The sequence below is a fragment of the Crocuta crocuta genome, unplaced genomic scaffold (assembly GCF_008692635.1).
Source record: "Crocuta crocuta isolate KB4526 unplaced genomic scaffold, BGI_CrCroc_1.0 scaffold30, whole genome shotgun sequence".
In the NCBI taxonomy this organism is placed as follows: domain Eukaryota; kingdom Metazoa; phylum Chordata; class Mammalia; order Carnivora; family Hyaenidae; genus Crocuta; species Crocuta crocuta.
Window position 1 is genome coordinate 1,236,262 of NW_027528345.1, and position 15,573 is coordinate 1,251,834.

General features: G+C 35.2%; 1 protein-coding gene across 2 annotated transcripts in view; it reads left to right on the forward strand.

The window, feature by feature from the left end:
• REDIC1 (regulator of DNA class I crossover intermediates 1) overlaps window positions 1–15,573 on the forward strand; it is a 99,505-nt gene that overhangs the window by 62,913 nt on the left and 21,019 nt on the right. For both annotated transcript variants that reach the window (XM_077753546.1, XM_077753544.1), the window contains exon 11: window positions 13,584–13,647. In XM_077753546.1, coding sequence (XP_077609672.1) covers window positions 13,584–13,647 — 64 coding nt within the window. The remainder of the gene's footprint in view (window positions 1–13,583; window positions 13,648–15,573) is intronic.

The following is a 15,573-nucleotide window of genomic DNA, read 5'->3' on the forward strand; positions in this document are numbered from 1 at the left end:
GGACCTAAACAGACTTTTTTCCAGGGAAGACAAACAGATAACCTAACAAACACATGAAAAGATGCTCAGTATCATTAATCATCAGGGAAATGCAAAACAGAACCACAATGAGATGTGACTTCACACCAGTCAGAATGGCCAGAATCAAAAAGATAAGAAATAACAAGTGTTGATGAGGATATGGAGAAAAGGAAGCCCCTCTTGCATTGCTGGTAGGAATGTAAATTGGTGCAGCCAATTTATGCACCATATGCAGATATATGCACCCCAATGTTTATTGTAGCCAAGATATGGAAACAACCCAAGTGTCCATCAATAGATGAATGAATAAAAAATTGTGGTATGTGTGTATGTGTGTTAGTACATACACATATACACACACACAGTAGAATATTACTCAGCCATAAAAATGAAAGATCTTGCCATCTGTAACATGATTGGAACTAGAGAGTATAATATGCTAAGTGAAATAAATCAGAGAAAGACATACTATATGATTTCATTTATATGTGTAATTAAAAAATAAATAAATAAATGAACAAACAAAAAACCTGGACTTTTAAATACAGGGAATAAACTGGTGGTTGCCAGTGGGGAGGCTGGTGAGGGATCAGCAAAATAGGTGAAGGGGATTAAGAGGTATTACCTTCCCATTTATAAATAAGTCACAGAAATGGAAAGTACAGTATAGGGAATGTAGTTAATAATACTGTAATAATGTATGATAATAGATGATAACTACACATATGGTGAGCACTGAGTAATATATAGGATTGTCAAATCAGTATGTTGTACATCGGCAACTAATATAACCTTTTATGTCAGTTATACTTCAATAATAAAAATAAAGAAGACTGTTCTAATGGTTAGTCAGAGGAAGATGTGATAGAGGAGAATTTCTGATTTGAGTGTTAAGTTTACCAAATGGACAAACTGCCTTCATCCTATGAAGAAGGAACAATAATAGATAGCAACTAAGAGGTGAGGGAATATAGGTTGTTTTAGAAACTGTAAGTAAATTGTTTCATTGTAGTTACAGTTATTGTTTCTACTGTAGCATAAATTACAAGGGGTGGAGGAATGGCAAGAGATATCACTTGACATTTTAAAGGGCAAGGTCATAAAAGACCTTGTATGACATATAACAGTTTAATTTCCTATCATCAAACAGAGAGCCACTAAAAACCTTTTAGCAGGGGAATATTATATACATCAGAGTATTAAAAAGTTGAGGAGTGGCAGTGAGGATGGAAGCAAGGGGTATTACAAAGATTTAGAAGATCTAGTTGATAGAACTTGGTGATTAGTTAAGTGAGAAGGAAAAAATTGAAAATAAATCCTGTATTTATGATTTGGGTAAAGGGGTAGTTGATGGGATGATGCCATTCACCAAGTCTGAAAACATGGGAGATGGTTGCAGAAAAGGTTAACTCACCACCAAATTTTATGTATCCTCTTTTATGGAATAGAACTGCTACTGTGAAAGGGCTACCCAGCCAAGGAGCACATTTTCTAATCTTCCAGTCAACTAAGTTTAGCCATGTGGTTAGATCTCAAGACGGAATGTTATCAGCAGTGATGTGCATCATTTTCATGCACTGTAAAAGGTGGGGATTCTTTCTTCATGTTATCCCTCATGTGATAGCTAGATGGTAGTGAAGTCCTAAGGGATGTTTGCAGCCACAAGATGGGAAGGACTGAGTCTCTAAATGTGTAGTTGGAGGAAAAGTACTGACTAAGAAAACTCATTTTAGGTTATTAATTAAGAATGAAATAATTGTGGGGCACCTGTGGCTCAGTTGGATGAGCATCCAGCTTTGGCTCGGGTCATGATTTTACAGTTCATAGGTTTGAGCCCCGCATTGTGCTCTGTGCTGATAGCTCAGAGCCTGGAGCCTTTTTGGATTCTGTGTCTCTCTCTGTCCCTTTCCCAGTTCATGAGCTCAAGCCCTGCATTGGTCTGTGCACTGACAGCCTGGAGCCTGCTTGGGATTTTCTATTTCCCTCTCTCTCTCTGCCCCTTTCCTGCTAATTCTCTAGCTTTTGTTCTTAAAAATAAATAAATAAACATTTTAAAAACTGAAGTAATGGAGAAATCTATTCACTTCTGTCCAGAGAAGTGAGAAAAGACTGAGAATGAGTTGCTAGACAGGTTTGTGGAGTTTTACTAGAAGAATTGTAGAAAAGAGAAATGGGCAATTTTCAAGGATGAGAATATGACCAATAATATCAGATGCTGTCCTGTTACTCCTTTGAAGAACTTGTATTTTACTGAAAAGAATAATATAGATATAGGGTCTCCTGGGTGACTCAGTTGATTGAGTGTCCAACTTCAGCTCAGGTCATGATCTCGCAGTTTGTGGGTTCAAGTCTTGTGTCAAGCTCTTGTGCTGACAGCTCAGAGCCTGGAGCCTGCTTTAGGTTTTGTGTCTCCCTCTCTCTCTGCTTCTCTCTCTCTCTCAAAATAAACAAACATTTAAAAAAGAATAATATCGATATATTCGCTCAAAGAAGGAATTGTCAGCAGTTTAGAATACTTAAAAAAAAAAACCCTCTTTTTGCCTATATCTATGATAGCTTAAATGTGGTTACAGCAAGTTGGAAAAGAAAATAAGCCCATTGAGGTAGAGCCTGAAGGGAATCAGGTGCTATTAGGAGTTCTTTGGGTAGACTAGGCATGAGGTTTATAATTTGTGATTCATGAATAAGGCTAAAGTGTAGTGGAACTTTGGCTAAAATCTTAAATTCTACAAGAGCGACCAAGACTTGAATCCACACAGGAAAGGAAGAGGGAAGCAGGAGGAGCAGAAGAAAGACAGGGCTGTGCCTTCCCACTGGCTGGGTAAAATCAAAACAGGTAGTTCTTACTGAGGCAGAGTTAATGAGGGGAGAGGAGCAAACAAAAATCCATTGGATGGCACCTAGTAGGGAACGGGGAAGCAGGGGTGTTCCCAAGATCCTTTTGTTGGATGTGGAAGGGAATAGGAGAAAACAAGGTCTTGGAGGAGTATAATAATAGTTTTTAAATTAAGATTTCATTACATATAACGATTTGTCATTTTCAGGTGTACATGATTTGATGTATAAAATGTGAAATGATCACCAGAATAGGTCTAGTTAATATCCATTACCACACTACAGTTAAAATTTTGTTTTTTCTGGGGCACCAGGATGGCTCAGTCAGTTAAAAGTTCTGGCTTCAGCTCAGGTCATGATCTCACAGTTCACGAGTCCAAGCCCTGCATCAGGTTCTGCACTAACAGTGTGGAGCCTGCTTCAGATTCTCTATCTCCTTCTCTCTCTGACCCCCACCCCTCCCCCTCTCCAAAATGAACATTTTTTAAAAAATTGTTTTTTCTTATGAGAAATTTTAAGATCTCTTAGCATCTTTTAAAGATACAATACATTTTTACTAATTATAATCACCATGCTGTACATTACATCCCTAGGGTTTATTTATTTTTATAACTGGAAATTGTATCTTTTGACAGCCTTCATTCATCCTTTATGCCCATAACCAGCCCCACCTCTGAAACCACCAGTCTGTTCTTGAATCTGTACTTTGTTTCATTTTTTAAGTAGGCTCCGTGCTCAGCATGGAGACTGATCTGGGGCTTGAACTCACAGCCTTAAGATCAAGACCTGAGCTGAGATCAAGAGTTGGATACTTAACTGGCAAGCAACCCAGGCACCCCTCTTTGAGTTTGTATTTTAACTTTCCTTTAGGTTGCACATATAAGTGAGACCATATGGTATTTATTTTTCTCTAACTTATTTAATGTGCTGCCCTCAAGTTTCATCCCTGTAGCAAATGGCAGAATTTTCTTCTTTAATGGCTGAATAATATTCCTTTGCATATGTATACCACATTTTCTTTATCCATTCTCCCATCTATGGACACTTAGTTCATTTCCATGTCTTAGCTATGATAAATATTGGCAATGAGCAAGAGAGTAAGGGCAATCACTTTGAGTTAGTGTTTTAGTGTTTGTATTTCCTTTAGAAAAATTACTAGAAGAGGATTTGCTGGGTCATATGGTAGTTCTGTTTTTCATTTTTTGAGGATACTCTATACTCTCTGACATAGTGGCTAACTAATCTACGTTCCCACCAACAGTACACAAGGGTTTCCTTTTCTCCACCTCCTTGCCAAACTTGTTCTTGGTTTTTTTTTTGTTTTTTGTTTTTTTTTGGTATTAGACATTTTAACAAATGTGAGGTGCTGTCTTATTTTGGTTTTGATTTGCATTTTCCTGATGATGCATGATATTGAGCATTCTTTTCATATACCTATTGACCATCTGTATGTCTTCTTTGGAAAAAAAAAGTCTGTTCAGTTCCTGTGCCCATTGTTTAATTACATTGTTGGTTTTTTGCTTTGAGTTGTATGAGTTATTTACATATTTTGGATATTAACCTCTTTTCAGGTAAATGGTTTACAAATACTTTCTTCCATTGTGTAGGTTGCCTTTTCATTTTGTTGTTGGTTTTCTTTGCTGTGCAGAAGCTTTTTCGTTTGATGTAGTCTCATTTGTTTAGTTTTGCTTTAATTATGTTTGTTTTTGGTGTCAAATCCAAAAAATCATTGTCAAGATCAATGTCAAGGAGCTTATGTCCTATGTTTTCTTCTAGCAACTTTATAGTTTCAGGTCTTATGTTCAAGTCTTTATTCCATTTTATGTGAATTTTTGTGTATGGTGTGATATAGGAATCCATTTTCATTCTTTTGCGTGTAGCTATCTAGTTTTCCCACTACCATTTATTGAAGAGACTGTGACTGTCCTTTCCCTACTTTACTTTCGTGTCTCCTTTGTCATAAATTAGTTGACCATTATATATGTATTTCCTTCTCTGCTTTCTCTTATGTTCTGTTNAACAAATGTGAGGTGCTGTCTTATTTTGGTTTTGATTTGCATTTTCCTGATGATGCATGATATTGAGCATTCTTTTCATATACCTATTGGTCATCTGTATGTCTTCTTTGGAAAAAAAAGTCTGTTCAGTTCCTGTGCCCATTGTTTAATTACATTGTTGGTTTTTTGCTTTGAGTTGTATGAGTTATTTACATATTTTGGATATTAACCTCTTTTCAGGTAAATGGTTTACAAATACTTTCTTCCATTGTGTAGGTTGCCTTTTCATTTTGTTGTTGGTTTTCTTTGCTGTGCAGAAGCTTTTTCGTTTGATGTAGTCTCATTTGTTTAGTTTTGCTTTAATTATGTTTGTTTTTGGTGTCAAATCCAAAAAATCATTGTCAAGATCAATGTCAAGGAGCTTATGTCCTATGTTTTCTTCTAGCAACTTTATAGTTTCAGGTCTTATGTTCAAGTCTTTATTCCATTTTATGTGAATTTTTGTGTATGGTGTGATATAGGAATCCATTTTCATTCTTTTGCGTGTAGCTATCTAGTTTTCCCACTACCATTTATTGAAGAGACTGTGACTGTCCTTTCCCTACTTTACTTTCGTGTCTCCTTTGTCATAAATTAGTTGACCATTATATATGTATTTCCTTCTCTGCTTTCTCTTATGTTCTGTTGGTCTATGCCTATTTTTATGCCAGTACCATACTGTTTTGATTACTGTAGCTTTTTAATAGTGTTTGAAATTAGGAAGTATGATGCTTCCAGCTTTGTTCTTCTTTCTCAAGATTGCCTTGGTTATTTAGCGTCTTTTGTGGTTCCATACAAATTTTAGAATTACTTGTTCTACTTCTATGAAAAGTACCTCCCTTGGACTTTGGATAGAGATTACATTGGATCTGCTTTGGATAATATGGACATTTTAACAAGATAAATTTTTTTCAGTCATGAACATGGATTATCTTTCCATTTATTTGTGTTTTGTGTGTGTGTGTGTTCTGTTTCTTTCACCAATGTCTTATAGTTTTCTGTGTACATATCTTTTACCTCTTTGATTAAATTTATTTCTAGGTATCTTATCCTTTTTGATGCAGTTGTAAATGAGATTGTTTTTCTGATAGTTCATTATTAGTGTATAGAAATACAATTGATTTTATATATTGATTATGTATCCTACAGCTTTACTAAATTTATTATTTCTAACATTTTTTTTGGTGGAATGTTTCGGGTGTTCTACATGTAGTATCATTTTATCTGCAAATGAAGATAATTTTAATTGTCCTTTTCTGTTTTGCATATCTTTTATCTCTTTTCCTTGCCTGATTGCTCTAACTAGGACTTCTAGTGTTATGTTGAATAAAAGTCATGAGGGTAAACATCCTTGTATTGTTCCTGATAGTAGAGGAAAAACTTTAAGCACTGTTGAGTAGGATGTTAGCTACAGGCTTAACATATATGACTTTTATTCTACTGAGGTACATTCCTTCTATATTCATTTGTTGCATGTTTTAATTATGAGTGAATGTTAATTATTGTCAAATGCTTTTTGTGCATATTTTGAGATGATCAAATGATATTTATACTTCAGTGTTGAAGCATTTTTACATTCCTGGAATGAATATCACTTGATCATTGTGCATAATGCTTTTAATGTATTGTTAAATTCAGTTTGCTAATTTATGTTGCATTAGGGATATTGTCCTGCAGTTTCTTTCTTCTGGTGTCCTTCTCTGTTTTGGAATCAGGGTAATGCTTACCTCATAAAATTAGTTTGGAAGTNACCAGTGAAGCCATTAGTCTTAGACTCTTGTTTTTGGGGAGTTTTTGATTACTGATTCAGTCTCTTTACTAATAATTGTTGTATTCATATTTTTGATTTCCTAATGAATCAATTTTTGTAGGTTGTATGTTTTAGGAATTTTATTAATTTCGTCAAGGTCATTCAGTTTGTTGGTTTATCATTGCTTTTAGTAGTCTTTTATGATCTTTTGTATTTCTCTGTTATCAGTTATAACATCTCCTCTCTCATTTCTGATTTTGAGTCCTTTCTCTTTTTTCCCCTGTCGAGTCTAGCTAATAATTTGTTAACTTTCTTTTATCTTTTCAAACAATCAGCTCTCAGTTTCATTAATCTTTTCTATTGTTTTTTTAGTTTCTAATTCATTTATTTCCACTCTAATCTTTGTTATTTATTTTCTTTTACAAACTATAGTAGTTTGTTCCTTGAGATATAAAGTTAGGTTGTTTGATATCTTTCTTGTTTCTTAATGTAGTAGTTTATCACTGTAAACTTCCCAATTAGAACAGTTTTTACTGCATCCCAAAGTTTTGGTATTTTATATTTCCATCTTTGTTTGTGTCATGATACTTAAGCAGTTTTTAAAAATTATTTTTTCATCCATCCATTGGGAGCATGTTGTCTAATCTCCATATATTTGTGAATTTCCCAGTTTCCTTCTTGTAATTTTTATTTTTATATCATTATGGTTTGAAAACATGCTTGATGTGATTTCAGTCTTATTAAATTTATTAAGACTTGTTGTGTGGCCTAATGTATGATCTGTCATGGAAAATATTTAGTATGTGCTTGAGAAGAATGTATATGCTGTTGCTTTTAGATGAAATGCTTTGTGTATGTCTCTTTAGTACATCTGGTGTAAAGTGTCATTTAAGACCAATGTTTCCTTATTGATTTTCTGTCTGGAGGATCTGATGAACGTGGAGTGTTAAAGCCCCCTACAGTTATGTATTTAGGTACTCCTATATTGGGTACATGCATATTTTCAAAAGTCATACTTTCTTCTTGGATTTACCCTGTTTCATTATACAATAACCTTCTTTGCTTCTTACTATAGTCTTGTTTTAAAGTCTGTTTTGTCAGATATATGTGTATCTGTTCAAGGTTTCTTTTAGTTTCCATTTTCATGAAATACCTTTTTTCTATTCTTTCACTTTCAGTATGTATGTGTCCTTATGTGTGAAATGAGTCTCTCAAACACAGCATGTACTTGCATCTTTTTTTTTTTTTTTTTAATCCATTTGGTCACTCTGTATCTTTTGATTGGAGAAATTTAGTTTATTTAGTCCATTTATATTTAAAGTAATTATTGATAGATATGGGTTTATTGCCATTTTGCTCATCATGTTTTGGTGGTTTTGTAATTCCTTTATTTCTTCTCTTGCTCTGTTCCTTTGTAGTTTAATGATTTTTCTATAGTTTTATGCTTAGATTCTTTTTTTTTTCTTATGTCTTGTTTATATACTATAAGCTTTTGCTTTGTGTTTAACATGAAGGTTATATAAAACAACTTCTGTTGATAATGGTCCATTTTAAGTTGATAAAAACTTAAGTGCAAATGCATTCTCAAGCTCTATAATTTTATACCCTCCCAGCATTCTATGATTTTGACATCACAACTTCTTTTCATCTTATGTATTCATTAACAAATTATTGTAGTTGTTGTTTTTACTACTTTTGTTTTTAACCTTCATACTAGCTTTATTAACTTTTCAATATTAGCTTTTATAATAGTTTTTGAATTTTAATATTTACCTTTACCAGTAAGATTTATACTTTCATATGTCTTCCTGTTACTAACTGATAACTTTTATTTCAGCTTAAAGAAATCCCTTCAACATTTCTTATAAAACCAAGTCTAGTGGTGATGAACTCCTTTAGCTTTTGCTTATCTAGAAAATTTTATCTCGTTTATTCTGACAAACACCTTTACTGGGTAGAATATTCTTGGTTGGTAGTGTTTTTTTCTTTTAGCACTTTGAATATGTTGTGCCACTCCCTTCTGGCCTGCAAAGTTTCTACTGAAAACTCTGATCATCGTTTTATGGGGTTTCCTGTATGTAACAAGTTGTTTTTCTCTTGCTGCTTTTAAAATTCTCTTCTTGTCTTTATCTTTTGATGGTTTAATTATGTGTCTTGGTGTGGGTCTCTTTGGGTTCAGCTTATTTGAAACTCCAAGTTCTTCCTGGCTCTGGATGCCTGTTTTATTCCTCAAGTTAGTGAAGTTTTTGGCCATAATTTCTTCAAATAAGTCTTCTGTCATTTTGTCCTTATTTTCCTTTTGGAGCTCATATTATATAAATATTGGTTTATTTGATATTGTCCCAAAAGTCCTTTATACTGTTTACACATTTTTAATTTCTTTTTGTTGTGCTTCTCTGATTTGATAAATTCCACTGCTGTATCTTTGAGTTCCTCATCCTTTCTTTGGCTTCATCAAGTTTTCTGTTCAATCCTTTTACTATATTTTTTAGTTCAGTTGTTGTATTCCTTAGCTCTGTGGTTTCTCTTTGGTAATTTCTTATATTTCCTATGTCTTTGTTGAAATTATTTGTTCTTGCATTGTGCTGCTGACCTCAGGGAGAGCATTTTTGTGATTGTTATTTTGAACTCTTATCAGATAAATCACTTACCTTCATTTCACTGAGGTGTTTTGCCGAAGCTTTTTGTCTTTCTTTTGTTTGTTCTGTGTCTTCAAATGCTTTGATTCTGTGTTGGTTTCTGTGTTAGATAAAACAGACCCTTCTCCTAGTCTTGAAGGTAGAGCCTGTTTCAACCTGTTTCAACCTGTTTCAATCCTGCCCTAATTCTTGGTTGTCTCTTAAACCTTTGTGATTTTCCAAGTAGTCTGCTTTATTTTTTTTTAGTAGCTTTCAGTAGGTGAAGGTATGCCAAAACCTACCGGTGTGTGTCCCAATGGGAAGGATCTCGGTCAGCAACCAGATTCAGTTTGATTGGAAGCCACACCCTCAGGTGGGAGCTTCTAAAGTATGCAAATTTACCTCTTTCATGGTAAGACTTTGAGGTGGGCCTCTGTCTTTTCCCTCTGCTCTGAGCCCTGATGTGGTAGCCAGTTAGGAAGTGTTTCTCTGTTTGCTGTAATCCTGTTGGATCCGTGAACCTAAGCCCTGCTGGCTACCAGAGCCAGCCTATCAAAGGATGTGTCCTCTAGGCAGCAGCCACAAAGCCAGGATGCTGGGTGTTTATACAAGTTACTTTCTTGGAGACACCAGCAATCTGGGGCAGGGCAGAGGGAGAGTGTGAAGATGGTACCTGCTGACTTCTACAGTATCTGGAGAGGGTTGCAGGTGGCCCCTAGATGTGTGTTTAATTAGAAGCTTGTCCCTCTCGTTACAGGTATTAATATAAGCTAATAGGCCTCTTTCACAGAAAGAATAGGTGTTTTTTTTAAATGTTTTTTATTTATTTCTGAGAGAGAGAGAGAGAGAGCATGAGCAGGGGAGGGTCAGAGAGAGAAGGCGATGCAGAATTTGAAGCAGGCTCCAGGCTCTGAGCTAGTTGTCAGCACATAGCCCGACGCGGGGCTCGAACCCACGAATGGTGAGATCATGACCTGAGCGAAAGTCAGACGCTTAATCGACTGAGCCACCCAGGCGCCCCAAGAATAGGTGTTTTAGTCTGCTGCCCATCATTAGTCCCTGGATAGGTAGCTGGTTAAGAACCCTTTGTTACAGTCCTGTGGGACCTATGAGAGCTCTGGGGGTTACCAGAGCTGATGATCAAGAGACTTCACTTCCCCTGGGTGGCAGCTGCAAAAACTGAGGCTCTAGATGTGTACATTGGCATTGTTTTGGGGCAGTACCTATGGCCTGAAAAATGGCAGAAGGAGAGTATGAAGGTGGTGTCTGCTGGGCTCTGCAGTCTTTGGAGACTATTTCAGTAGGCCTGTAAATGTGTGTTACTTAGAATCCTGCCCCTCAGGCTGAAGATTTAAGATAATCAAATAGGCCTCTTTCATGGAAAGATTGGGGCTGCATTTCATTCTGCGCTTGCTCGCTCTCGCTCCGCTGTCCCCTGCTGGGATAGCTGTTTCAGAACTTTTTCTGTTCGTGACAATCCAATGGGACCTGCAAATGCAAGGTCTGAGTCTGCAGCCTGTTGGCTGCCAGAGCTAAATAATCATAAGTGTCTCCTGGGCAGCAGCCACAAAACCCAGGGCACCAAACATGCACACAGTCTCTTTATTGGGAGTTACTAGTGACCTGGAGCAGGTCAGAGGGTGAGCACAAAGATAGGACCCAGCTTCTGAGGTCTCTCAAGAGGATTAAAGTTGGTCCTTTAATATGAGTTTAATTAGAGGCCTGTCCCTCAGGCTGCAGATATAAAGATCATAGGTTTCTTTTCACCTGCTATTTCAGTGGGCTGCCTCACCTCTAGACCCTGAGTTTTAGCTACAGGGAGCCTGTGTGAGCCCCTTAAGAACTGTTGTGCAGTTTGCCATAGCCTTGTTGGTCTCATAGACACAAGTCCCATTGGTGTCTGTCAGGTGCAGGTCTTAAAAGGTAAGGTATCAGTTGTAGGATTCAAACCACTTGCTCTTCAGGGAGAATTTTAGAGTTGTGGGTTCTCTCAATTGTGAATTGCTATTAGCCCTTAACAGGGTTTGTGGTGAAATTGTGCCTCAGCCTCTCCAACTTTTTTTTTTTAACTTTTTTTAAAGTTTTTTTTTTTTAAAGTTTATTTTTTAATACTCTCTGTACCCAGTATGGGGCTCAAATTTATGACCCTGAGATCAAGAGTCACACGCTCTTACTGAACCAGCCAGGCATCCCACAACTTGTTTTGATGTGGGTTTTTTCACATTCACCCATTGTGAAAGAGTCTTTTAACTAGTTCTTGGGTTTCTTTCAGAGGAAATTGTTCTGTATGTAGCTGTAGATATGGTGTATTTCTCGGAGGAAGTGAGTTAAGCATCCTTCCCAACTGCCACCTTGAACTAGTACCAATTTAATTCTAAAAGAGTAAGGTTTAAATATGATTGTTAAAAATAGGAAGGTAATCACTAGAGAAATGGAGACACATGGAAGAACTTCAGAATTCAAAGAATTTGGAATGTCACACTAGAAAACCTAATGAGGTGGGAAAAAAATAAAATGAAAACTTCTACATAAATGGTTAACAAAATGTAAGAAATGAACCCTGTTTAGCAATTGATATATTAAATAGGAAGAGGCTGGTTTTCAAGATTTTTATTTTTCTTTTTAATTGTTTGTTTTGAGAAAGAGCACACACAAGCAGGGGAAGGGCAGAGAGAGGAAGAGAGAAACTTAAGCAGGCTCCACACCCTGCACAGAGCCTAAGGAAGGCCCCATCTCATGATGTGAGATCATGGCCTGAGTCAAAATCAAGAGTTGGGTGCTTAACCAACTGAGCCACCCAGGTTCCCCAAGAAGTTGATTTCTTAAAAATTAAGATTCAACAATATTAAATTGGACAGAAAAATATATTTTTTGAAACCTGTAGAATACTATCATAAATTTTGAAAATAAAGATAGCAGAAGATATACATAAAATATATAGTATCAGAGTAAAGACAATATGAATGCAATAGAAAACTCATTCTAAAACAGAAGAAGAGGAAATACTGAGTTACCGATCCCTACCAATTATGAAATCCAGCTTGGCAGGCATTGTGAAGGCTTGCTCCCCTGGATTATGGGGGAGATTCTTTGAACAATTTAGTGTTTTCTCTTTGGAATGATCTTTTCTGTCATTTATCCTCTATAAACAGATCTGAGGTGGGTATTGGTGTATGTGCTTACCTTGGTGTCTATGTAACTTTCTCAGCTTGTGTGTTTGTGGTACAGGTCTGGGGCTTGTATGTTATTTAAGAGTTGAACATATAATACTTTAAATGATTAAGTAGTGGGATTAGAGAAAAGGCTCTACTGCATAAAGTTATTCAGAACCCCAAGCTGGTAGCTGGTGGGGACTTTGCTATCATTAACTGGTGGTTTCCATGCTTATCATGTATGTTGACATCAGATAGCAGAAGGGAAAGAAAAGTGGAGGATTGTGGGGAAAATTTTTATGGATCAGGAGTAGCAGTGGCATAGACCCACCACTTTTGCTTACGACCAGAATTTAAATCACATGTCCAAACTGACTTCAAGGGAGGCTAGGAAATGTACTCTAGCTGTGTGCCTAAGAGGAGAGGGAAACCATTTGGTAAACAGCTTTCTCCTTTATCCAATCTCCTTTATCTTATTTAAAACACTTTGTCCTACCAACAGAGAATTTATACTTTTTATAAGTCCATGATACACTTGCCAATATAATTCATGTAGTAAGCCATAAAGAAAGTTTAAGAGATTTGCCTAAGGAGAGATAGTCACATTTTCTGATAATTCATTAGGTTAGAAATCAATAACAACAACAGAAGATGCCTAACCTCCCTTTCTTGGAAATTAAGAAACACTCGGGTTTTTAATGAGAAAAAGACTAAAAGAAAAAAAAAGTAAAAATAAATTACATTGAAATTGATGAAAATCAGAACCAGTGGTTTGTTCTATACAAAAATTTATACTTCTGAGAGTCTTTATTATTTAAAAAAACCTGAAAATAAATAAACTGATATCCAACTTAAGAAATTTAGAGAATAACAGAATTTCCAAATTAAGTTCATAGTTTTATCTCTTGAACTGTATTTACTATGAATACTTCAAGACTTTTTATCAATTGTTTCTTAGCAAGTGCCTATACTGTTGCTTATTGTTTCACAACCTATTAAATTTTATTTATTATTCATCACAGGCAAATATTTCTTTGTAGTATTAAAATATAATTTGTTGAACTAATGTTAAGGAAAAGTACTGTAATATGAATTGGTGGGATTAAAAGGGAAATAGGAGTGCTATTACTGTTTATACTTGGGAGTTGTTAAAATTTTGTTTTTCTTCTAGATTCTGACGGAAGGAGGAGGAACCTGTTCTTTAAAAGACAGGCCAACACCTACTAAGAAAATCTGTCAGTATAACTATTAAGTGAATTTTATTCTTTAAAATAAACTAGCATTTAAATGAAATTCAGTTAACTTTTAAGTGTTTTTTTTTTCAGATTTATGCCAGCAAATATTTCATAGATATCTTAGAATATACTAGTAATCACTCTTATTTTTTATTAAATATATTATACATGAGTATATATAATGTATATGTAGTGCTTAATGAATAATAAAACTAATACCCTTGTATGTACTTTGTAGCTTAAGAAATGTATATCAGAACTTTTGAAGCTCTTCTCAATTGTATTTCCTATGCTGCCCCCTAGAGGTAACCATTATCCTGAATTTCTTTTTTGCGATATCACATAGACTTATTGCTTGGTTTTGAACTTTATACAAATTGAGGAAACTCTACATATTTTTCTGCTATTTGCTTTTTTTTTTGTTCACCCACTAATGTGTTTTGAGGTTTGTTCACTTTGATAGCTTGACTATAGTACATTTCATTATTTGTTTACAACTATAAGTTGTAATAAGTTGTTTACTACAACTTATTTTTACATCCTCTGGCAGTGATTATCTTGAATATTTTGATATGACAAGCAGTGTTCCTTTGGCAATTCTTAACATTTCTCCTGGCACACATGTATAAAAATTCCTCTGTGATACAGTTCTGGAAACAGAACTGAGTAGTCATATGGTGTGAACATCTTTACCTCTTCCGGGTAATACAGAATTGTTTTCCAAAGTAATTGTGCCATTTTAAACTTCAACTAGCAAGTGGTAGGAGTCTTAGTTGTTATATATTGTAACATTGGGTCTGGTATCTCGTTGGCAATCTGGTATTGCATTGTAGTTTTAATTTCTATTTCTCTAATTATTAATTAGGTTGATTGACCATCCATGTTTCATCTGTGAAATGCCTTTCATGTTTGCTGCTCGTGTTTCTTTTAAGTTGGGCTTTCTTTATGGGATGTGTGTGTTGTACATCTATATGTGTATATCCTATATATCGTTTATAGATCCTAGATATTAATTGCTTGTAAGCCTGTGTATAGCAAATACTGCATATTTGCGTGGTCTTTTTATTTTCTGCTATCTTTTTACAGATAAAAGTTTCTAGCACTTTTTATATATTCTGTGATAGAACGATTCTTCAGGATACCTAGGTCTACTAGGATACCTACAAATCTTTATGGACTTTTTTTCTTTTGGAATTAATTTGATCTTTTGAATATGTAACACATTAGTTTGGTTGCAGTCCTCATCTCTGCTGCCCTGTTTCCTTCTGCATCAGATGAGTAGCTGCTTTTTGTTGGTTTACGGTTTATCATCCCAGGTTTTTTCCCCCCAAATATAGCCTAAAAATATATAAACACATATACAAATGAAGCTTCGTTCTTGCTTTCTCATTCTAAATTTAATAGTAGATATTTTATGTAATATAGGATATGTCATAAATTAATTGAATAGGTTAATTTATTTAATAAAATATCCCGAAGTGTTCTCTATGGTATTCTTCATCCTTTATTTATGACCATGTGGTAATCCGTAATATGAATGGATTATAGTTTATTCAGTCGATGTCTGTTGATGGGCATTTGGGCTGTTTCCAGGATCTTGTTCTTACCAATAATGTTGCAGTGAGCAACTCTGTGCATATGTTGCTGAGTTGTGGAGGTGTATTTTTAGGGTAATTTCTAGGAGTGGGATGGCTGAGTCAAAGGAGAGATACATTTTTTCTGGCTTTATTGAGGTATAATTGGCAAATGAAAATTGTATGTATTGGAACACCTGGCTGGCTCAGTTGGTAGAGCGTTTGACTCTTGATCTTGGGATCATGAGTTTAAGTTGCACATGAGTGTAGAGATTAAGTATGTAAGTAAATAAATTTAAAAAATTGTATATATTTAGGGTATACAACATGATTTAATATTCATATACATTGT